The sequence below is a fragment of the Strix aluco genome, chromosome 16 (assembly GCF_031877795.1).
Source record: "Strix aluco isolate bStrAlu1 chromosome 16, bStrAlu1.hap1, whole genome shotgun sequence".
NCBI lineage: Eukaryota > Metazoa > Chordata > Aves > Strigiformes > Strigidae > Strix > Strix aluco.
The window spans coordinates 18,040,560-18,065,342 of NC_133946.1; the positions used below are offsets into that span (position 1 = coordinate 18,040,560).

At 52.3% G+C, this 24,783-nt stretch overlaps 2 protein-coding genes across 2 annotated transcripts in view; both read right to left on the minus strand.

Moving 5' to 3' along the window:
• The window catches only part of LSP1 (lymphocyte specific protein 1), a 51,825-nt gene extending 44,581 nt beyond the window's left edge, over positions 1–7,244 (minus strand). Inside the window, exon 1 of the mRNA XM_074842031.1 lies at positions 7,067–7,244. Within this exon, the coding sequence (XP_074698132.1) occupies positions 7,067–7,143 (77 nt within the window). The 5' untranslated portion in view covers positions 7,144–7,244. The remainder of the gene's footprint in view (positions 1–7,066) is intronic.
• A 759-nt stretch (positions 7,245–8,003) lies between these two features.
• TNNI2 (troponin I2, fast skeletal type) lies at positions 8,004–9,835 on the minus strand. The gene is made up of 5 exons (XM_074842476.1): positions 9,795–9,835; positions 9,373–9,501; positions 8,874–8,963; positions 8,561–8,737; positions 8,004–8,251 (listed from the first exon to the last, which is right to left on the minus strand). Exons 2-5 carry the CDS (start codon positions 9,493–9,495, stop codon positions 8,153–8,155), a joined length of 489 nt encoding a protein of 162 aa, XP_074698577.1. The 5' UTR covers positions 9,496–9,501; positions 9,795–9,835; the 3' UTR covers positions 8,004–8,152.
• Positions 9,836–24,783: the final 14,948 nt, after the last annotated feature.

Below are 24,783 nucleotides of genomic sequence, written 5' to 3' on the forward strand. Positions count from 1 at the left end.
AGCTCCACCAAAGCAGGGGTGCAGAGCCTGTATATCACATTAGTCTGTCCCTTCAAGACATCTCAGCTCAGACACTCTGCTGTCAGCTCCTGTTACATGAAGCTAAGTGACAACTGCAAGGAGGCACTTATTTTAAGAGGAAATAATTATTGCCATCAACTTTATTGGGGGAGAACTTTGCCCCTCCCAAATGGCTGGCAGTTGTGATTATTTGGGCTCTGTCAATAGTTCAGGATTTGTCAATGCTAATGGCTCCAGAGCAAGCTTTCACTGGAAAGGAAACTGCTTTTGCAGCAGAAAAGCACATGCATGCACAAGCACAGAAGAAGAGATCATATTTTCCAAACTGTCTGGCAAGGGCTTGATAAAAGGCATTGCACATACTGTCTCTTCAGCTGCAGCAAGCAACAGATACCTAGAGCTGGGAGAGAAGCTTCTTGGTAGTGCAGAATTAATCCCTAGCAAAGGATCTATTTTCAAAATGAGCATGTAAGCAAAAGAACCGAAGACCTCCAGCTGATGCGAACTGGCACAGCTTTATAGCAGACAGTGGGATGGTGCTGATATACATGAGAAAAAGCATTTGGGCCTACACATCTGTGCAATAGCAAGAGAAATCCAAATAAACTGAGCTCCAAATAAACCCAGTCTTGCACGTTTCAGACCAGCTGTTTCCAGGTGGCTCCAAGTTTTTAGACCACTGGGTGCAAGTCATCAATCAAGCTACTAATAGAAGTCCACTGACTGCCATTTCCATTCATGAATAGATTCAGCTGCGTTTGCTCACATATTTTCTTCTTTACCCATGTATTCCCAGGACAGTTATCTCACACACCACGCTGGTATGACCCACCACTGCTCCTTTCAGATAGAGTGCACCCAAGTAGCTCCTGGGTTTAACACTCACCCCGTATGACTCAAGATGGAGCTAGCAATCAACATCAGCTCCGCTGCCAGCCCCAGCAGCCCATCCCAGGAGTGACTTGTTTAAAGCAGCAAATAACAGACGATATTTCATCCCGCCTTGCTGCAAATCCTCCTGCAGAGGATGAGGGCTGCCAGCCTCCCTGCTCAGGCATTGCAGCGGAGCCCCCAGAAAGTCGCTACAGACCTGCCCGTGAGAAAGACAACTCCGAGTGCCGAAACCTGGGATTAAGACACTCCAGTGGCTGCCTCACACATCTGGTGTGTGTTAGGATGGATACACTGGCAAGGAAAACACACACAGGCTCCAAACAGGGCTGGTTAACCCATTCATGACTGAGCCTCTGTGGAGCATCCTGACAGGCTGAGTACTGCAAGATGCCTGGCCAAGCCCCAGGAGAGCTCAGCTCAAATCTCATCAGTGATCTGTGCTTCCTACGTGATATTGGGAAATCAGGGAGCAATTCAGGTGCCTAAACATAGGTGTCAAGTGCCACTGAGGATGCCTTGGGTTACCTAAAACACCTGCCAAGGCCTGGCAGATGTCACACAGGTCCAATAGGAAGCCACCTCTTCTCAGTACCCAATCCACAGTGGGTGTCCTACAGTTAGGGCATCTCTTTCCCTTCCTAAACATCTCAACCTCGGCTGTCTGGCCTTGCAGTAGAGATACCCTGTCCTGTCCGCCCTGAGGCAGTAGGCCAATGGGATAGCCACAGAGCACCCACCACAGTGACACCCTGACTTGGTTGGGCACTGTAGGTGCTGCTCTAGTGCCGATCATCCTCAGTCATGCCCTGCAGGACAGCTGCCTCCCCAGCATGCGCAGCACTTCCTAGGACATATTTTTGCCCCATATACCAGATGACCATGATCCAGAGCGCAACCTGGGTAGATGCCCCATAGTCCCTATCATGCAATTACCCCCCTGTATCTTCTTTTCATTGATGTACAATCTCAAGGTTTCTCCTTATGAAGGGCTTGAGAACAGAACCACCCCATGAGAACCTATTCCCCATGCATTTGGCTTCAAAGGATGCCAAAGCACCTCCTCAGTGAGCCGAAAGACTCAGCCTGATGAGGAGCTTGTTAGACTCATATTAAGGGAACAGAAACTGCAGCTACAGGAGGTCAAAGCTGCTGCGTAAGCTAGGTGTTGCCTTGGGCAGAGCAGAGCCCTCCCTCACCTGCAAGTGGGCACCATCCTTCCCAGACAGGTCCATGTAGCCAGACGGTACCAGGAGGGCTGCACGTGAAGGATGAAGTGAGAGCAGTAAATCCTTGTGGTGTTTCCTCAGAGCTCCTGAGGGCCACAGCAGGTTTGCACTGTCAGTCAGAGCCAGATTACAGTCCCAGGAGCCTGGCAGCTACCAGTCCCCCCTGGAGCCTGGGCAACAGCTTTCTTCAGGCCAGGACTCCCACCCCCCACAAAGAAAAGGCTGTTCCTGATGAAAACACGGTACCAACGAGGCCTTGGAGTACCTCCCAGCCAGGCGATCTGCCCAGGTGCAAGTCGGTGTCCCAACAGCGGCAGCAGCCAGGCTGGATGAGTGCCTAGCTGGGAGCAAGCCCAGCTCCATGGAAAGCACCAAGATAGCAAGGAGCCTGCTCAGCTGCTTCATGGGTCACAGGGGTGATGGATGTGAAGGGGGCATGCAGGCAGAGCATCGGCCAGGACTGGGTTAGCAGGGTCAGTGGGATCCCCAGAACACGGCAGATTAATCACTTTGCTGCAGCTGAACCACCCATGATACCTTCTGCCCTTCCAGTTACTGTGAGGAAAAGGGCTTTCAGATTGTGGGAGAGGCCTGAAACCCTCTGATGCAGCACACCATACAAAACCCACATGTCCAGGGTGGATGCCCAGACCAGGGAGGTGGAAGAAAATCCCTTTCATCCCACCATCCCAAACCAGCCCTGTGCTGAACTCAGCTGTGCCCACAGAGCAGCACTCGCCCTGTCTCAGCCACAGCAAACCTGGGAAAACCCACACAGCTTCATGCGTGCAGACAGCAGAGCTGCAAACAGACCCTGACCTGTCCCAGGGCCAGGACCCCACCCTGTCCCAAAGTGCCATCGTGTCCCCTGCCAGCAGCTCTCCCGAGGGGACATTTCCAACCTGGGGGATGGCTGCCTGCTCCATGCAAGTGGTACAGCCCTGCTATGCCCCAAAACTCTGCCTGGACATCTCTGCTTTCCTCATTGCTGCAGATTTATCAGTGCTGTTGGATGAAGCATGCCAAGCAGAGCTCGCCCCCTCGTGGGGTGCAGACGGGGAATGCCTGAGCCCCCCACAGCCAGAGGGGTGCAGTGCCCCAAGGGTGCCTCTGCACCCTCTCCTCCAGAGGAGCAGGAGCCCCAGCACCACCTCAGCCAGCAGAAGTGCTTCTTCACCCCACCCCAGCAATGCTGGTCTGGCAAAACCTCCTCCTAGCAGCCCTCAGGATGGTCCCTGCCTTCCCCATGGCCAGGTCTCTCCAAAATCCAGGAACAAGGGATTCCCACAAGCTCCAGAGCCAGACCTCACCCCAAGACTTTTAAAACAGCCAGCCCTCCAGCCAGCAGAGAGTCTTCTGTGGTTTAAAAAAGTAAAATTCAAATAAAGGCTGCTGGGCAATCCCCTACTTTAACACACACACCTCCAAACCCATAGCTTTACATTGCAAAATAAGTTCAGAGGCAAAGCAGGCTTTTTTTTTTTTTTTTTGCAAGGAGAAAGAGGCACTGAAGGCACCTGATACCTCCCTATAAATAGAGACAGTTCTTTATCCCTAATGCCACTTGCCAGAGCACCTATATCCAATTTGGAAACACTAAAGTATTGCCCAGCTTCATTAAATTATCCATCTGGCCCTCCCCTCTTCATTTCCCTACTATTTTTCCACTTTAATGAGCCCAGCTGGGTCAAACTGTGAGCATTTACTCCTGAGCAGGGATCAGCCATCCCTCCATCCCTCCCCTAAGGAATCCAGTGTCCTGAGGGGTCCAAAGACTCTCCACATATCAGTTTTCCCAGAAAACTTCCTTCAAACCACGGGTATACTTAGCAACAGCAGTCATCCTAGCAAGGACCCTTGAGACTACCCTAGGGATCTGGAGAATTCAAGACAGCTGGGGACACACATGGCAAAGAAAAGCCCAGGGCTTGCTAGTGCAGCAGGCGGTGACCATACATGGGCTGCCAAGGGCTCCCTGCAGCTTACGGGGTGGGAAGCCCCAGAAGGAAGGTGACAGGGGAATTTGGGAGAAGGCAATCTCTCATCTCAGACCCCACAGGCAAGAAAAACCTGCCTTATGAGCTATGCTGCCCCTCAAGTGCAAATACCCTGTGGGACAGAGCCCAGGCTGTAGGGATGTGCACAGCCATGGGTGGAGCAGGTGAAGTCAGGGGCTGCCTGGAGCTTCCACAGCTTTATGGAGAGTGCTCTGAGTAACAGACCCAGAATCACAGAATCATTCAGGTTGGAAAAGACCCTTGGGATCATCGAGTCCAACCCTCAGCCCTACTCTACAAAGTTCTCCCCTACACCACATCCCCCAATGTCTCATCTAAACGACCCTTAAACACACCCAGGGATGGTGACTCCACCCCCTCCCTGGGCAGCATATTCCACTCTCTGACCACTCTTTCTGTGAAAAATTTTTTCCTCATGTCCAGTCTGAACCTCCCCTGTTGCAGTTTAAAGCCGTTCACTCTGTTCTATCACTAATTCCCTGTGAGAAGAGACCAGCTCCAACCTCTCTACAATGTCCTTTCAGGGAGCTGTAGAGAGTGATGAGGTCTCCCCTCAGCCTTCTCCTCCTCACACTGAACAGTCCCAGCTCCTTCAATCGCTCCTCACAGGATTTGTTCTCCAGGCCCTTCACCAGCCTCGTTGCCCTCCTCTGCACTCCCAATACATCCTGGGTTATCTAGTCCTGGTGAAAGGCAGGCCTCCCCCATGCCTCAGGCTCCCCACCTCCCACCCTCAAGGCAGGAGGTTTGGCTCCTTCATCCTGCACCACGTTGTCCCATCAGGGTAGGACAACCCAAGCAGCCACCTCCCCAAAGCCCCACCCCAGCTTCTTGCTTCTTTTGGGAAGCCTTCACATCGGACTCACACCACAGTGGTTTCCTATATAGCGATTCCAGTTCATGGAAGAGAGCATAACACCAGTTTGGTTTAGGTGGTGTTACACTGACATCAGCAAGACTGCCAGCACGTCCCCATTTGTATGGGGGAACAGAGTAAGCTATGTCCAAATTAGGATTTCTAGGACTTTCCTAATGCAAGATCCTCTTCTATAGACACTGAGCACAGTTAAATAGATCAGGGCCATTATTTAAGCAAGCCCAGCACCTTTTTTTCTCCCCATATCTCCTCTCGGTTACACCAGAGAGCCTTGGGATTGACTTTCCTGGCAACTCCACCACAAGAGCTCACACCTCCAGCATGCTTTAAGCTGGTTTAGGAGCACTGTCCTGCCTCCATCCATGCACAGGTCAGCTTGAAAAGAGCTTTGTCTTCAAGGAGAGGAGATCGGAGAGCTGAGCTAACCACAGGGCAAGAAAAGGTAGCCCCAAACAGTAAGTAAACACTTCCTTCCTCCATTTTGGGAGTGGAAATCACCAGAGCCTAGCAAGCACTTAAATAGCACAAGTAAAAGCAGGAGAAGTTTAGAGCTGCACATGAAACTAATACCCAAATTGAGAAAGTCATTCTCCATATTTTAAAAACAAAAAGGAAGTTATTTTTGCTCGCTACTTTTGGCATCAGGTTTCATATCATTAAAATTCTAAAATGCAGCTAGAGAGGAAGGGATGTGCCACCCTGCTATCAGTATTCACATACACACTTTTTAAACACGTTTCTAAGGGCTGTAAGAGTTGGAGTGCTACAGAACAGACCCCTCCAGACAGCCTCATATTTAGCTGAGACGCCAGCAGGAAACAGAAAGGAGAACAAGCTGCCTCACAGCAGCCCCCGCCGCTGGCCCTGGCTGCACCCACATACCTGCGCCTGCAAGAGGGGAGCGGGAAGGCACCATTGCCTTGGGCCACCCCCAGCATCTGCTCCTGGCTCCTGCAAGGATGAGCTGAGCCTGTGACAGAGGCACAGCCAGTATGAAGCAGGGCTGGAAATCGCATAGATCACTCTGAGAAACCCCATGCTCCCCCAGCACCCAAGGCTTCCCCTTTGTTTCAGCAGAAAGCCATGTAGAGCCTTCCAGCACCTTTTGAAGCTTCCAGTCAAGACTTCAGCCAAGGCTAATTGCTGTCAGATGTCAGCCAAAACACTTACTGCAACCATTAGTGACAGGAGATGACACACCTTTCTCCTCTTATTGTCACTCAAGGGGTTTTTTTTCCTATCAACATTAACTGCACTGTCTTTCAGAAGCCTTGGGGAGAAATGCTAATGCGAGCTTTGAAGCTGGAGGTGAAAAATCAGGCAACCCCGCAAGCTCCCTGGATGCTCAGCCTGAATCCAGTCCAAACACTGCTGGGTGATATACCTCGGAGAGCTTATCTCTGCCTGCCTCCACCACAGATAGATGTGGTCTCTGCTACTGATCTGTCTTCTTTTAACCCCTGTGGAAAGCTGTCTGTGTCGGAGCGAACAGACCCCACATTTTACGATCTCTGCTGATAAAGGAACAAAGCAGAGTGGAGGCACAGGGAGAGGTGTAACCATAGAGCAACCAGCCTGAAACGTTGCCAGGTTAATTCAGTTAGAGATGTAGGGGACAGAGCAAGAAATCAGATGTACCCAGTGATTGCTGCAAGGAGAAGAGGCAGCTGATCTCCACCCACTGGTGTTAAAGATGGGGCTGATTTCAGCTGCGGAGCAGGTCCAGGTCGCCAGACCCCTGGCTGAGCTTGCCTGCTGCTGGAGCTGTGGTTCCCCACTTGAACCACCCCCTCCCAAGGGCTTTGAAGTTCGAAAGAGATGAGGCCTTTAGGAAATCTAAGTCTCTCGCTAGCTGGAGGAGCTTGTCTAAAGCCTGCTGGATCATCTGACCCATTTCAGCCTCATGGGTCATCACCATTTTGGCCGCGCATCCTCCTTTCCCACCATCACCTCCCCCGTTTCCCAGCCTCCCAGTTTCCCGGGACTGTAAGGCAGCCATGGTGTTGGGGTATTGGGTCTCCAGGCCTCACCTCTCGCTCTCCCCAGGAGATTCATCTACTTGGTTCACACCTTCTGCACCCTTCTGGCACCCCTCCGAGTCTGACATCTTCTCCCCTGGCCGATGCAGCAGCCCCACGGACAGCTCCGGTACAAGGGTGCTGCCGCCGTTTCACTTTTCCTGTGCTCGGCAGAAGTGAGCTGTGCCGGAAACTTCATGGGCTGAGGGTTTGGGGGGATGGGAGAGGGGCAGAGGGAAGGCAAATTTGGTGTTTTTTTTTCTTTTCTAAAACCATTGGGACTATTTTAAGGTTTTGCCTCTGCTAGCAGCTCAAAATCAGGAAGTGCTGGACTAACCCGAAAGAAGAGCGGGGGTCACAGACATCCCCACCATGGCAGGGAGAGGAGTGACCTGCCACTTCCCCAGCTGCCCGTGCTGCTTTGGGGACAGCCAGCATCTCTGAACCTCAGCACCCTACAGTGCACCGGTACCAGGGTGCTGCCACAGGAGCTGCCCAGGTTGTCCTGACTTCACAGCTCTCAAAACCCACTGAAGCTGTAGGGTCTGCTTCTGCCCTGCAGCCATCACCCCTCACCTCCCTTCCCGGCTCTGCTCCTTTCCCACAGATTTCTGCTGCTGCCACCATGAGTGGAGGTTCTGCAACACCTCCTGGGGCTTGGACTCATCTCTTTGTCTCTTCATCACTGGTGAAGGACATGGGGTGGTACAGCCTGGCAGGAGGATGCCAGCTGAGGGTGGTCACATGGCCTCACCCTTTCCTCCTGACAATGAGGGGCACGAGCATTCCCAGCTTTGGAGGAGGACCAACAGCAGAGAGGTGCCCCATCCCTTCAGCAAGACCCACACCAAAGCCTCCCCATCCCCACCAGGACCCCCACGGCAGGGGCAGACTCTGCTGGCATCATGGCATGGGTTGGGGTCCGGCCTCCCAGGCAGGCAACACCCGCCTCTCTCGCCAAAGCTTTATTTACACTGCTGCTGCCAAGACACAGCTCTTCGCAAAACCAGAGAGGAACAGCACCCAGTTGGTGCTCTTGAGCCCAGGGGGTTGGCGGGGACAGGAGGGAGCAGAGGACGGGTGTGGAGAGGCAGATGCTTAGGACTCGCCAGCCTCAAACATCTTCTTCCTGCCCTCCATGCCAGACTTCTCCTCAATGTTCTTCCTCCAGTCACCAACATCACGGAGGTCCTTCTCCTGGGGAAGGGATGGGAGTGTGGGTGTGAGCAGTGCCCCTGCAGTGAGAACCCACCCAGGCAGGGCCCTTCACCTGTCCAACCATGGAAAACCCCTTGGCTAGAGGAACCCAATTCCACCCATGCTGTACATCTTTTGGGGCTGCACCCTCCTTTTTCAAGATCATGGGTGCCAGAAGAGGAAATATTGAGCAGGAAGAACGTTACGGAGATAGGCTTACGCTCAACCCTGTCTATCACACAGGGAGGCATGAGCCCCAAAAAACAGGGGACAACTGCTGTATGGGCACAGGGGAGAGGGAAGGAGTACCTTCTCGGTGTCCTCCTTCTTGACTTGCTTCAGGTTGGCTCGGAGGTCCATGCAGACCTTGTGCTTGGAGCCCAGCAGGGCCCGCAGCATGGCATCAGCGGACATGCGCACCCTGCGCAGGGGTGGCCTCTTGAACTTGCCCCGCAGGTCAAAGAGCTTCTGGCTCAAGTCTTCCAGCTGCAAGGGGATGAAATGAGGTGAGGGCAGAGAGAGAGAGCAGGGCATGGGTTTCATGAGATGGACCCAAGTGGTGTGGGGAGGCACAAAGGATGGACTGGAGACTCCCCTGAAGGATGACTCCAAGGAAACTCACCTCCTTGGTAGTCTTCTGTAGCTTCACCTCTGTGTCATATCTCTCCTCATCCACTGACTCTATCTTGGCATGAAGCTTTTTGCACAGCTCCTGGGTGGAAAAGCAGAGAGGGGTGTTGATGGCTAGGACCCACACGCATGGTCGCTCCCTCCTGACTGCTCTGGCTCTGAAAGACCTCAGTCCAGAAGACCAAATGGGGTCAAGACCAGATGGCGAAGGGTGGCTTGCAGGCCAGCTCCTGGTCTCCATGCTACTGGTTTCACACAAATGCTGCCTCAACACATTGTTAGAAATGCAGCTTTCCTGCCAGCCAGACCCCTTTTTTATTTCAGAGAGACCCCAGCTGCCTCTCAAGCCAGCTCCACATCCAGCCAGCTCCAGGGCACCCACAGGTGAGAAGGGGCTCAAGACAGGAAAGCCAATCTAGACCCACCAGGCTAACTGATGGAGCCAAATCCTTTCTGCTCTGGCACAGTGAAAGGGTTAAAGAAGTCTCTACCTGAAGTTCCTGCATGGATCCTGGGAGCGACAGAGGAGGGCAATGCTCTGCCAGGTAATTTTGCTTCTCCACTTCTTTAGCAGCTGCTTCTTTTTCTATTTCAGTGGCAGCAAGCTGGAGCATAGCACTCTGGAAGGCAGCAGGACGATGGTCAGCACAGGGTGGAGGCAAGGGAAGAGGGCAGGGAGGGTGGGAAAGGGAGGGAGAGCCCTGGTGGAGAGGCAGCCTGGAGAGCTCTCCATCAATACCAGCATCTCCAAGCAAGGTATACTGGTGAGGACACAGTAAGGAGTGGGGTTGGGGGCCTCCACATTGTGGATCATGGCCTCTTTGAGGAGGGAGAATGATGAGAGCTGGCTGGCTTGGGATGGGAGATGGGATGGTCAGGACACACCTCACCCAGCCCCAGCAGTGCCACGTACCTTCAGGTGCTGCCGACGGGCAGTGGCTGCCCTCCTTTTTTTCTGCAAGTGGGAGGAACGAGAGAAAAGCAGGTTATTGGGTGCCCATTCCTCTCTCCATTCCCCTTCCCCATGCAACCCCACAGTCCACCGAGGAGCTGCCCTGCCAGGGAGCTGGCTCCAGCCAGAATGGATGGTTTGACACAGAGTTTGTCCCCAAACCAGTGACACTCAAAGAAGAGGCTCCCTGCTGAGCCCAGCTTTGCCAAACCTCAGGTAGCTAAAACCTATGAAGTGCATCAGGAAAAGGTAATAAGGGTAACGAACTTGAAGATATGCATATAAAATATAACTTCAAGCTTGGCTTCTTGGGACTTTTGGCCTTTTCTCTAATTTCCTCTTCACTCAGACATGGGTTTTGCTTTGCACTCAAGCTAACATCACCAATGTCCCTGGGCACTCGGGAGCTGTGGGATGTCTTTCTGAGTGGCACACCTGGTGAGGACAGCCAGGCAAGTGAAAACAGGAGGGTTGTGTGATTTCTTGGAGCCAAAAAGACCCAGCACAGGTGATGCTGAAGGGGGTTTATCACAGCTGATGGACAGACATGACTGCAGGGTCTTCAGATCTGGAGGCTGCTCTGGCCAGGAGGCTGTGGCTGTAAGACACAAACCAGCTCCCTCTTCCCTGGGATGTCAGGTGAGAAATAATTTGGGGACTCTGGAAGACCAAGCCTGCCCTTCTGTACCCATGACATGCTGGAACAGCAGCAACAGGTCTCGTATTTATAAAAGAAGCCACAACTTTGATGTGCCACTGCATTGCAGCTGTTTCCTCAGTATTTTGCCCAGAAGTCTGAGCAAGGCTGAGTGCGGCTAGCACAGGGGAAACACACCCTGACATCTGATGTGCTGTGCTGGGGGAGTAGAAAGCAGCATTTGGGTGCGAGTCTGTGCTGCATAGAGAAGGAAGTGGATAAGGATCTGCAGAACAAAATCTGACATGCTTTGCATATGTAAATGGTGCTAAGGCCCTCCTGACAGGGCTGGAGGGCTCTGCAGAGAAAAGGCATCCAGCTCAGAGATGCAGTGCACCATTAACCAGCAGGATTTTGCTCGTATGAATCCAGGCATGGTCCGTGACAGAGCAGATCCCTTGAGCACTGTTAGCCCAGGGTTTATTCTCCATCTGAAAACTGGTATCTTAGCAAAGAGTGCTGTGGGATTTCTATGAGTCTCTGAAATCCTCTTTTCTCTCAGTGAGGACAAGCTTGACCTTCTCGTGTATCGGACATATGGAGAGACTTGCTAAGAGGAGATGGGGAGTGACAAAGCCAACCCTCCCACACCTTCCCCTGCGTTTGCCCAGTCACCACCAGACTTCAAGCCCAGCCCCGCTCCGGCTCTGCCAGAAGCCAGGGAGAACTTGCTAAGGATGCAACCTCCACCCTGCTCATTCTCCCCTGGATGGCCTTTGAGAAGCATTTTGGCAGTGCTCAGTGGGCAGAAAATGAGGGGCTATGTGTGTGGAAGGATGAGAGGATGCTAGGCCAGGGGCTGGGTGGTGGATGGGTGATGGAGGAGAGGTGGCTCTGGACCACCGCCTTCCCAGCACCATCTCGTGGCCGGCTGGGGAAGCAGGAAAGGAGGGAAAAAAGCATCTAACTCCAAGCCAGGAGGCAGAAAAGACCTTCAAAAGGAATTTTTCTTCTCCTTCCCATCTTTACCAGGAGGAGTCAGCAAGAAAGCCTTGCCATGAACCATTCTTCCCCCCCCGCCGTGCCACCCAGTAGCTGCTTTTCCTAAAGAGGAACTGTGAAGCCAGGATTGATGCCATGAGCATCGCTAAAGGAAAAATCCCGGGAAGACACACTTACCTCATCACTGTTCAAGAAGAGCAGATGGACAAGGAAGGGAAGGAAGAGAAAGGGGAAAGGGGAGAAAAAGGCAGTTAGCATCCTAATTGGAAACAAGCAGAGGAATCTTAACAGGCACAAAAAGTTGGCAGTTGAACAAAAGTTTTTAAATGCCAACAACATATTAGAGAGAGAAAAATGGGAACTTACTCAGACATCTTGCTTTAGATGGTTGTGAGCCTGCAATGAAAACCAAGAAAAAAAGTTCACAATTATTCACGCTCACGCTGCTGGTGACTTTCTTGGGTTTAAAAACAAAGCAAGATTCCTCTACCAAAAAAAAAAGAAAAAAAAAAAAAGAGGAACAGGTTTGCTCTTATTTCCCAACTTCTCCAAATTTTCATCATATAGGGAACTAGGCTGCAGTTTGTGGATGAGAGCCAAACACGTGCCTACTCACAGCCACACAAACCTCAGCATCAGGGGACTTCTGGACCAGACCAAGTGGTGCTGGGCCAGAAAAACAGAGATTTGTGACAGTAGTTCCAGCAGGTATATCTCTTTTTTGACTCCCAGGAAACCATTTTATGCAATGAAGTAAGAGGTAAAAGCTATTTTCAGTTTACTGCTTCACTTTGCCATGCAGTCTTGCCCCACTTCATGAACAAGAAATACCCCAAAGCCTGTGAAGGGTTGGCAGTGACCCCAGGTGACAGGGAAGGTCTTTGGAGGATGCTGCTCCCAGTATATGCACCCAGGGGAGCCTGTTGCAACAGTCTCAGCACAGATTAGGTAGGATAGGGTTGAAAGTTGTTGTTGAGTTGGTAAAGGCACAAAGAGTTTCCCCAGACAATTCCTTGCATTTCCTTTAAGTGGAAATTTAACAGGTACAACGCAGCATCTTAGAGAAGAGATGGAAAAGCACCTTTGTTTTGCTGTAAATTATTTCCCTGTAAATAGAATTTTACGTTTCTAGCAGGGCAGTATCTCTTGTTTATATCTCCTAATGGAAGGATGCAGGCGTGTTGGCCAAGCCCAAACTAAGCTAGTCCTTTGCAGAGCAGGCAAGCCTCTGAAACACAGCCACCTGCAGACCTGGGAGGCTCTGCTGGGAGGTGAAGTGTTAATGGGGGCTCATGCCCGAGGGAGGAGGCACAGCTTGCAGGGCCAAGGAAACTTTATCCTGGAAAATGTGCAGGCCCATCACATTACTTTAGGGAGGAGGGGGGGAAAAGTGCTTCTAAAAATGGTCAGGGAGCTGCAGAAGGAGCTGCAGCTGTCTCCTCGGACGGCAGCCTTTCCCTGGTGCCAGCCCCCGTGACTCAGGGAGGTCGGGGCGATGCGAAGCAAAAGCCAGCGCAGGTGGCCAGGCTACAGCTGAGGGACGGGGCAGCCGAGGAACGCCGGCTATTTTTACTTACATCCCTGCTCCGCGCGTGCACGCACCCACTTTGGCGGCAGCAATGCCGAGGAAGCAAGGGGACGACGCCAGGCTGCGGCTCGCTGCCTGCAACGTGGGTAAATCACCTGTTCTGGGGGGGGACACAGTAAATTTGGATGTCAGTCCCTGTCCGAGGGTGTTTTTAGGGAGGAAGGCGCTGCAAGGACCGGGTTGGGAGCTGGAGGAAGGGGTGTAAGTAGGAAGCATCGCCGAGTTACCGCAGGCAAGGAAGGATCCCCCGTCCTATGGCCCTGGGGAGGTCAGCATTAGGGAGCCTGCGGCTCCGCTTGCCCTCGCCACTCAAGTCGGAGAGCAGAACCAACCAAGGGAGGGGAAAGCATGAAACCAAAGAGAAAGAAGGTCACTGGAAAGGACAGAGGGAGACTTCGTGACACACAGACCCTCTCCAACAGGCAAAAGGATGGAGAAGGTTTTTTTAGCAGCCCCATTTCTCCCAGCAGGTCACCTCCACCTGGTATTTATCTCCCTAAAACTCAGGTGAGTGAATCTAATCCCCGTTACCCCATAAGAGCAAGCTGTGTCATTAAGAGACATGCAAAATGGCTCACCCAAGTCTGGAGGAGAAAATCAGAGTCCCGCTGGCTGGACAGGACGACTGGCGAGCTGCAGGCAGCTGGCTGAGTAAGGAGGTATAAAAGGGCTTCTCGGGTGGCTCAGCAGAAAATCCACCTTCTCTTTAAGGGCATGGAGGCCTTCTCAGACCAATGATGTGCAAGAGTCCCTTGTGCACCTCCCTTGGCTGGGGCAGGCCAGGCAGGCAGCCCCGGAGGAGAGGACAGCCACCGGGGATGGAGGGGTGGGGAGGGGGAGGACATCTTCTACCCATGGGGCGGGCAAGCGGAGCCACCCTGGAGGAGCCCCGGAGGTGCTTTTCCTTGGGTTTGCTGAGGAGGGAGCCTTCCTCTCCTTCTTCCTCCCACCAACCAGCCACACTAGATAAGGCTTCAAGGTTATGGGGAGCCCTGGCTCCCTGCACACAGCCATCCATCTGCAAGGCCTCTAATAAAATGTCCCCTTGGAGACACAGAGCGGCTTATCCACAGATAAGGGCAGGGCTCTGTTTGCCTCTGAGGGCTTGGGAGCAGCTCTGCCCTTCAGGAATGAAGAGAAGGAGCCTGCACCCCACAACCTACCGCTGATAGCATGTGCAAGAGCAATCTCTGAGCGAGCCATCCATCATTAGCATGCTCTTTTAACCTCACTTACCTTACGGGAAACATTTGCAGCTCCTCCCCATGTGAGATATTTCAACACAGCTAAGGTTTTTTAAAAAACAAACCTGTGGAGCCACTGTAGGCAGCCCTAAGGCTCACTGCAACCCCGGGGACTGGGGAGAGGCAGCAGAGCATGGGGGAGCAGCCCCATGCTACCAGCAAGAGAGATAATCTCTGCCGTGGGACCCAGCCCCGTATCTCTGTGGGTCTGAAGGAGAAGCAGGTGGAAATGTAGCTGGAAATATTCACCAGCCCCGGTCACAGCACATGTAGTGTTCGTGTGTAGGGGGTCCCATGGAGACAGGAACCCAAACAGCTCCCACCCGCCCTCCTCCCCCAACGCAGGCACTCCCTCCCCTTTCAGCTGGGGCTTTTTAGGCTGATTCAGACATGGCCCTGACAATATTTTCCAGGTTCTCTCAGATGTTATATAGATAGCAGCAAATCCGCTGCTGCAGGCTTCCTGTTTCACCACGTTTAGCATCGTGCAAGTAATGCTGCAGGTACTAGTGAAGGAAGAGTAAAGTCCTTGAGACGGGGCTGGGGTCTTGCAGGGGTTTGGCCCCATAGCAGGTGGAGGAGGGAGAAGGCCCTAGTGTGGGCAAGGCTGGGTCCGCTCAGGATTTGTCCCTCTGAAATGTCAAGAGGTAGATGGTTTGGGTAGTGAACATCTCGGTGTCAGTGTATGCTGCCCTGTGGATCTGAACTCCCCCCTTGCAAATCCACCGTGAGACTCAGTGAAGGGGCAGTTCAGCAGAGGCTTTGGCTGGCTTTGCCCTCACCTGGGCTCCCATGCAACAGCCATGGGTCAGCACCCAGTGAAGGAGTAATGCTTGGGAATAGCTGTAACGAGGATCAGCCCAATCCAACCCTCCTCCCCACCCACCTCCTGCACATCCACGTCTCCCAGGGTGAGCTCTAATGGAGACAGGGGTCTTCAGCTCCAGGCAGACGTAGAAAACACAGAGGTTAAACTCCAGCAGCTTCTGCCCTCAGGAGCATCCCTCATTGCGGCCACTAAGAGGCATCATTACACCCAGCACCCATCTCCCATCTGGACTTCAGCAAAAACCAGACAGTTTGGCAGGAGGAATGTCTGCTTGTCCCAGCTAAAGCTAGTTTCTCAGAAAACAAAATAACAGAGACCAAAGCAAGCACATTTGCATACAGACTGCGACCACCCTCAACAGCCAGCAGGGGAAATCACCCATTCAGGGACAGCTTAGCTGCTTCACTTCTCCTTTCAGTGCCAACTCCATAAGCCGTGTTTGACTCTAGAGTGAAAGTGACTCTATTATTCTTTCCAAAGTCTTTACAGCCATTTTCTTTAGCTCCCTACGCAGATACACTCATTCCAGCCACTACTGGCCCACCGGTCCTCCAGAGAGCAGCTCAGCTCTTGGTGGAGGGATCAAAACTGGGGGAGTTCTCCATTCAAAAATTCCCCACACCCAAGGAGTTTCCTTCAGCCCTGTGAAATTAAGGTTTTCTGAACCTCCTGGAGTCCAGGCATGCAGCACAGCAAAAGAGATTCACTCTGAGTTCAAGGCTTTGATTGTCAACTTGTGATAGGGAAGTGTTGGCCTGAAAGAGTTGAATGAAGAAGTTCAAAGAAAGAAGTCCCATGAGCAAGATTCTGGCTAACAGATGTGTTTGTAGGATACGGAAGGAGTGGATGGTGAGGTGTGGTAATAGGGTGAGCAGAAGGTCAAGCTTGAAGTCTGCATAAGGCTTTCCGTGGAGCTGCCTTTCACAGAAGTTGAGCTGTAGGTCAACTCTTCCAGAAAAAGAAAGAGGGCCCAGACCCAGAATGTCATAGAAGAAACCTGGTGAGGACCAGGGAGAACAGAAAAACAAAACCATCCCAAAGTTAGGAGCTATAGTTAACATTAAGAAAGACAGAGGTTTCCAAAGGAAGTAGTGTAAGTGTTTCAAGTGATGAATGAACAAGTTCCTTGCAAAAAAACCCAAGGAAGACATAAGGAAGCTCCAGGCAAGTCCTTCAGAGAGGTGCTCAGCTCTGTGAAAATGGAGCATGAGTGAGGGTATTGCACAGGGGCTGGGAGTGGAGGCACCATTCACACTTGGGTACCTTTCCTGTGGAGCAGATGATCTTGTTCCCTTCCCTTGTTCCCCTCCACTTGTGCTAGAGGAATGCGCCATGGGTATGGTCCACCATTCCCAGAGCACTTTCACCATCCTGCGAGGCCACACAGAGGGAAGGCCTGACACATACAGGAGGTCCTGCCCTATGCTTTCGAGAGACGTAGGTGTGGCACTGCTGGGCCAGGCTCCTCCAGGGAATCATCACGTGTTGGGAAGGACTAGACTGATGGATCCATGCAAGCTGACCCTCATGGCCATCTCCTACACCCTTACACCTTGCCTCCTCTTCAACATCCTACAAGCATCAAGTGGACAGGCACTATGGAGTGACAGGACACCAGATGACACTATGACTTTTTTCCGAGGATGATACTGCTAGCAAAAAAATAAACCTTCTGCTCAGCAGCAGTTGTGCTCATGGTAAAAGCTCAGGCAGGACCACTGAGCAAACCAGTGTCTGACTGCCCTTTGCCTTCCCAAAATCACATCCGACCAAAGCAAAGCACATGGCTCCCATCCTGCCCAGGACATTCCCTCTCCCTCCAGTGTACCCCTAAAAGAGCTCCCCACGCTCTACTTCTGCTGACACCAGCCTCTAGGAACTGCTGCAAAGGAAGGCCATCACCTTCGCACCTTGTGCCAGTGCTGCCCTACATACCCCACTGCTACAGTCACCTCCTTCACCCATGAGTTGGAGTTAAGGCTTTTGGCTTTTCCTCTTCAGGGCTGCTGCCAAACAACACAGCCATCCTGTCCATTTAGCTCCATGCCATCTTCCTTGACAGGGAGTGCTTCAGGCACATATGTTGATGCCCCTAGGCTGCAGGGACATCTCCAAACCCACCAGCAGCTCCTGATGACACTCCTGGATGTTCAGCGGGTGCCACACCCTCATGAACTCGTAGGCTTGAACATCAGATACTGAATGACACAAGTAGGACACAGAGAGTAACCACTCCTGCAGTGGATGAGAGCACACTTCCCATTCTCCAGTGAGGCTTCAATGCACTTGAAGCAGGGTTGCCCCATTCTGTGACAATCTCCATGGAGCAGAATCTGGATGTCAACCTTGAGGCATGTCCAGCTGTACCTGAACACTCTCCATGGGCAGGTGCAGGAAATGACACTCCGGCTGCGGTCACTGGGCAGGCTGCTCATGTCGATGACGCTGTCAACGCTCTTCATGCACAGCACCCGCGAGCTGTAGGCAGTGTTGAGGTTCCCCAGGTAGATGCAGTCAGTTATCTGACTGATGATGGGTCCTGTGAAGGGGGAACATGCAGACTCCCCTGGTTTCAGACCAGTGGGGTCCTTGGGATGTGGGTTTTTCTTCCAGCTCCCCCTGAGGGTTTTCTTGGAGCTGGCATGGAGCAGCAGGCTGGAATCGGGCTCAGAGCTCAAGTGAGAAGAGGGAGAAGCAGCTGGAGAGCTTGGCCTTGGAAGGGGAGTCTGCTGGACAAGGCAGGGGAGCAGCAGGCATGGAACTGGATCTGTGGAAACAAGAAAAGGAAGCCTGCACCAGGGACCCCATGATGTGGGCTGAGCCTCCGCTCCAGCCTCTTCCATCTGCAAAAAGAAAAAAAGGAAAGGACTGGTGAGACCACTGAAACACGGCTCTCCAGCTGCATGAGCAAGGAGACACAAGATGCAGCTGACTTTGCCCACAGCAGCACTTGGAGACACTAGAGGCCCTGAGGACCTTGCACATAACCCGCCTGAATACCCAGCCACCCTGCTGCCCTGGGACAGGCACAAACACACCACAAAGGCTCACCTGGACCTGCAGACTGCTCTGTCAGTCCTGGAGTGCTGACTTGCTGGTCCCCTCTTGCTGATGGCACTAAGCAGAGTGACCAGTGCATCCTGCCAGGTTGCGGGGTTACAGACACCACATCCCCACCCTTCTCTTCATGTGCTGCACTTCTATCCATCACCAGGTTTGGACGAGAGCCTGTAGGAACAGAACAACTCCCTAAGGACACACACAAGTACTCACATGCAGGTACTTTTGATATAAACACTGTTCTTGAAGAGACACAAGGCATTTTAATGATCCTTTCCACTCCAGAGGGACTGTCTTTGGTGTGGGCTGCTGGAGGGGTTTGCAACTCATTGCAAGCTGGAGCCAGGAGGAAGGACGGTGTTTCAAACTGAAAACACAAAGGGGTGAAGAGCAGCTGCAGGGAGAGGACAAAGAGCAGAAAACCCTCTGGATGAAGCCCTTTTTGACCATGGTAGAGCCTGGGGCCTTCAGTCTCCAGCGATGGAGAGGCTGTGTTCATAGCCAGGGTTAAGTTTGCTTGGTTCCCAGCTCAGCCCCGGGCACACACCTCACTCTTCACAGGAGCTTTTCCCACTTCCACGCAGGACACTTGGACCAGAAGGTGCTTCAGACTCTACCACATTGTGGCCCTTTCTCCATGGCCCCAGGCTGAGTTGACAGGCCCTCTGGAAAGCCAAGATGTTGATCCATGTCCAGGCCTTCAGCAGCTGATGTGTCCAGGAGGTGATCCCTTTGGCATTCCCACTGAGCCTGCCCCTGGATACTATTACCACAGTGACCTGACACCTGATCACAATCCTCCATGTATCTGCGTGTCCTCAAAGCCTGCTAAAGACCAGGACATGACCCAGAACATGTCTGGAGAACAGGCTGACACCTCTGTATACTCAGATGAGTATGGCTGCAACATGCCTCTGCTCTCAAAAGGTCTTTCAGGCTCTCTGCATCAAAACAAAGCAGCAGTGAGAACGTGTTATTAAAAAAAAAAAAAAAAACAACCAAAAAAAAGTGGCTCTAGAACTCAAGCAAAAGAGTGATAAGTCACAAAGCTCTTCTCTCCCCAAGGTAAGCAATTGCCCTACAAACCAGTGGCTATGCATAGGGAATGGTTCTCCAGAAATTATCCATTTCAATGTCACTGGCTTTTCGCAAGTGTTGTGTGACCCCAGACACCATATCTGATATAAAAGCTGGCAGCTGCAAAGACCCTCAGCAGCCTCACATACCTGCAGAACACAGAGAGCGCCATGGGAGAAGATAGCTGCAAGGAGAGAGGCCTCTGGAGGTGCTTCGCAGTCAGGCCTGGGAAGGGAGGGGATGAGCTTAGACTAGGAGTGGTCTGAGCCAGGAAAACTCAACACCCAACCCCACCGAGTATCTTTCAAGATCATCCCCAATGCTGCTTTATTCAGGGGGTATCCAAGACGTGAATTTTCCCCTATGGAGCCTGACCTGAGTTTAACACATGCTCAAAAGTCAGGGGTGGTGTGGGATGAGTGTAACCAAAGCAGAGAGACCTTCAGAGGAGGCCTTTGCAGATGTGAACATATCCTTTGTTACATCCAGAGTAAAGTTCCCCACCAGCTTTTTATAACTCCAAGGCCAAGTGTTTTAACTGGGCTGTCTTAAGTGACACCATTCACGCCAAAATCCAGGCTCCTATGTCTGAACTGCTCAGACTTTCACGTAAGTTAAGAGGAAAATGCTCTCCATCCAAGGCAAACCCAGATGCCAGCTGGGCAGAAATCTTCACCTGAGCCAGCCACCTCCTTCACTGGCTCTTCCAAGGGTGCAATTTTTCTCCTTCTAAGTGAACGATGACTGATTCACAGCTCGAAGGGTCCATTTCCCACAGAGGACTAGTTGCCCCTAGATAACTGGCTCAGACAGGGTCATCTGCAATGTCCATGTTTATGAGCAAGGTGATGAAACGCTTGTTTGCAAACCTACCATCTTCCCAGGCATTGCTCACAGGACTTAAAATAAGATATAGGTTCGGGTTTTTTGCAGGTCAAGGTCTCATTTCAGCTCAGTTGAACTCCTATTCTTAATTGACTTGGTGCTTGTTTCTGCTCAAATTGAACTGCAGTAAGTACCCATAGGGGTTTCATCACCTCTGCGTGAAGTTAGCAAGGCTGGTTGAGAAATCCCCACCTTGTTGACAAGCAACAAGTCATCACTGATGGGTACCCACTCACCCGTAACACTGATCTTCTTTGGGGGGCATTTTTTGCCTGACAGAACAAAAGCTATGAAGCCCTTGTGCTGCTTCTTCCCTGGCTCTATCCTGCCAAGACCTAAAATATGGAGAAATAAGAGGTTTAGGTTTTTTAGGTCTGCCCACAAAGTTCATATGGAAGGAGCCATCAGAGAGCATCTCCACACACCTGTTATCAGTCCTGTTCCTCGGACCAGGCTGTTTGGGGCAGGAGGCTGCTGCCCCCATGAGGGAAACCTCCCTCTCTCCCTTCCACCCATGGCAGTGAAAGGTGCACCGGGATGTAAAGTGGTCCTAAAAATACCTCTGTGTCACCAGACTGATCCAGAAGCAAAACAAGGCCAGTCTGCAGCAGGAACAGTCCCAGATGCACAGCCCCAGCAGCAGTTGGGGCAGGGAAAAGGGCCAGGGAGGAGGGAACAGGAAAGAAGGGGAAAAGGGTAGGAAAAACGGAATAGGGAAATGAGTAGGGATAAGGGTAGGGATAGGGGCAGGGCTCCTTGCCTCTGTCTGAGAAACTGAAAATCACATCCACAGCAGACTCAGCCAGGGCAGAGGAGGAAGCAGACACCCTGAAAGGCAGCAGTACACCATCCCACAGCCTCCCTCCTGCTCTCTTCTCCCCCCACCCCTGCTCCTGCCTTCAGCACAAAGCCCCCATCCCCTCCCTCCTGTGCATCCCCCCTGGAGACCCCAATCCCCAAGCATGACATCTCCCCTCCACCCCTTTCCCATCGGTGCCTGGAGCGGGGGCTCTCCCAGCACCCATTCCCAGCACCCCCTTTTTCCCATGGAGTTTCCCAGAGGCCACTTGGCTGACAACAGCCATCTCTCCTGCTCTGTGTCATGCCGGACCCTTCAGCAAAGTTTGTCCCCACCACCACAGTGCTTTAGTGTAGGCAAGGGCAGGACGCCGGGGCCAGCAGGTGCCAGGGGGCCAGCAGCTGTCTCCAGGGCAGCAAGCTGGGCAGCCTGGAAGATGTCATTTTGGGGGGAAGCGTGGCCCCAGGCCCTCTGAGAGCAAGTGGCACACAACAGGGCTCCGGGGGGATGAGGCTGGCTGCAACCCATGCTGCCTCAGCTCCCCTCCTCTGCTCCAGCTGAGGGGTAGAGGCCGAGGGGGTCTCCCCCTGCCATCGCACACCACCAGCCTCCCACGGTGAACCCCCGGCTCATGGCATGGCCAGGCAGCTGCCGGTTCCCCTGCTCCTTTGCAAGAGCCTTGATCAAAAGCCAACCGTCCTCTCTGTTCGCCTCTGGGTTTTGAGTTGGGAGGCATCCTCATATATTTCCACCCTACTCTGCCCCTGACCTGCAGCCACAAAGGATAAAAATGTGCTTTAAAACAAAAAGCTGCAAACCTGCATAATACCCCACAAATCCAGGAGCTAGAGCTTTTAATAAAGAAACCCATGCATGACAAAATACACGTTTTGCCCATAAAATTGCAAGACATAATGATGCTAGCTAACGAATCTTTATAAAACGGGCACGCTTGCTCCTGGTGAGAAGAGCTTAGATACTCTCCAGCTCTCAAAAACTGTAAGACTAGCCAAAAAATCTGTGGCTGGAGGACAGCCAGCTCATACCCAGGCTGAACGATGACAGCCCGTAATCATTTTTGTCTCACGGCAGACAACTGGTGACAAGTACGTATAAGGCTGAGCCTTCTCCTGGTGCAGTTCTCCGGTGTGATTTCCTGAAGTACAGGGACAAACACCATAAAAATCACTGTATGAGGGAATAATTTGCTTCGGGAGGGACTTCTGGAGGTCAGAAGTCTTGGATCTGGATGTAAATAATTGAGATTACAAATCTTAATAGCAAACACCTCAATTCTCAGTACTCCTTGTCTCCTTTAACAGACCTCTGCCTGGCCCAAGACCCACTTTTTGCCTTGCCACTAACCTTCAAAGCTGCTAATTAAATGTAGAGGGACTGTCCCTTGCATGAAGCAGAGGAACAAACTCCCCAGCCACCACCTGGGCACCTTGCACCGTGCAGACTGGCTTTGGATACCTGCTTTTGTCTCCCTTAACCCACCAGCAAACCCCCCTTTGCACCTGTGGTACAGTGTCAGGCAAGGGCTGGCTCCTGCCTTCTGGAAAAAGCCACCTGGACACCCCCAGCATCGCCACACGGCTGCCAGCTGGCTCTGTGGCGATGAGAATGGGCTTGCACCACAGCATCACAGCTTTCTCTCCCTCCTGCACATGCACTCCATCTCCAGAAGAAGAAATCTTGGCTGGTGAGGCTCTACCCTGGGCTACAGAGCAGATGACAGAGAGACCCAGCTCTGAGCATGTACCTGCCCTGCCCTCTAGATGCAGACACGGGAATCCAGCACAGACACAAGCTGAGGAGGAGTTGCTTTCCCCCTCCTTTAACCTCTCCTCTTGTTGCGTCTTCTGCCAGGGAATCCTCCTGCTCCAGGCCCTCCGAGTACACGAGGAGCATTGGTCAGGCAGAAGATGCTCGGACATCTGGCCTTGGTGGATGAGGGACAACTAGCCTTGCCAAGGCCACGGGGAGGTGCAAAGGAGATGCTTGCACGTGAGACGGGGCTGTCTGCCTCCCTGTGAACGGACTCCTAAGCAAGCTGTGTTCACTTTGAGTGAAATAAGCCATGAAACGAAGCCCAGCTCCACCAGCCCTGCTTCAAACAGCTGCCAGCAGATACTAAGAGGATCCTGCCAGGGGAGGAGAGTGCTCAAAGCCTTGTTGTAAGAGCACAAGGCAGGTTGAGAGGAAAAGCAATGACGGAGGAAGAAAGCAACCTCGGTGGTGCATTAAAAACCGAGGCTGGGTGGAGATCATCCCCACCCGCTTGCCTCTCCCTCTTGAGCAAACAAATCAGTTTGCTGAGTTTTACTGCACCAAGTCTCACCCCAGGCTGCCCAGAGCCAGCCCAGCAGGGCGCTCACTCCCAGCTTCCCTGGCTTCCCCCCTAAAATCACTGCAGGCTTCCCTCATCAGCTCTGCTCACCCGGGACTGCACCAGCAATTCAGTCTCTGAGCAGGGCCAAAGCTGGAGAGAGGAGTGGCAGGCACTGGTATTGGGGGTAATGTTTCTCAAGGAGGGGATGTCCCTGCACCTTCTTCAACCACATCCATTTTGGGACTAATATCCGCATGCTTTTATGCCTGGCCTTGTAAATTATGCAGTGAAACTCAAGGCCATGACTTCAAAAAAGGGCGCTGGAAAAAGCGCACACAGACACACACACGCACGCAAATAAGAAATGCCTGTTCCCAACACCTCCAAAAGCCCTTCTGGGTCCTGAATGGCCCTAAATTACTGTACTAGCCTGATTTAAGGCTGAGACTGGAGGTTGAGGCTTTAAAGCATCCCTTTACATGTCTTTCTCTGATGACTGATTTCCTCCTCCATCTCATTAGCGGCCACCAGCAGATGCTGTTTCCCCAGCAGAAGCCACACTCCACTTGTTAGAGCCATCTCAAAGCCACCCTGTCATTTCTTCCCTCCTTACGGCCACAGCAAAGCCTGGAGAATATTTATCAAGAAGCAGACACAGCAGCTTTTTATGGTTAAGCTCTTGTCTAGTCATTAATCTCTATCAAGAGTTTTCATAATCTTCCTCAGCTTCACCATGTTTGTTTAACTCTCGGATGGTCGCTCCATGGAGCTCCGGGTAATTGCAGATTAACTGCCTTTCAGTATTAATGGCTCTTCATTAATGCGCCAGGCTCTCTCTCCTCCAGAGCCCAGGCAATAGCTATTAGCATTGTGCCTGCAGCTCCCCATGGTGCAAATTACTTTTGTCTTTTGGGCCAAAATTCCATAATATGAGCCCAAATCTTCTGTGTGGTATGGCTGCTTTGTAACAGGAGTAATTTGAAGCAAGTGTGATTCCCTCTTCCAGCCCAATGCAGTGAGCTTCCTCCTGCAGATGGCTCAGAGGAGCTGCTCTCCAGCCATCCCAAATTTCAGCACACTCAAGGATGGGTAGGGATGACAGCACCTCTGCGATGCCCTCATCCTTCTAGGAGGGATCTTTACTTACCTAGTCCCCACCCCAAGGCCTCGTGAAGCAGGGCAGGGCATGACATGTGACCACAAAAACCTCCCAGATTACATGAAACCTGCCCAGACGTGACGTGAGGGCCACAACCCAGCCTTCATCAGTGTAGTGTGACCATGGCATGGAAGTGAGAGCCTCAGCTCCTCCACCCTGACAGCACCTCCAGGTGCTGGAGGTGCAAACCTTGCTGTGCTGGTACTGTAGGACCATGCGGGATGGAAGGAGCCGACACTGTGCATCCTCATCTGCATGATCCATGGGCATGGTCTCTGGTAAATCCCATACCCTGAGTCACATCTTGGGGTGCACAAGTCAGCACGGGCTGGGAA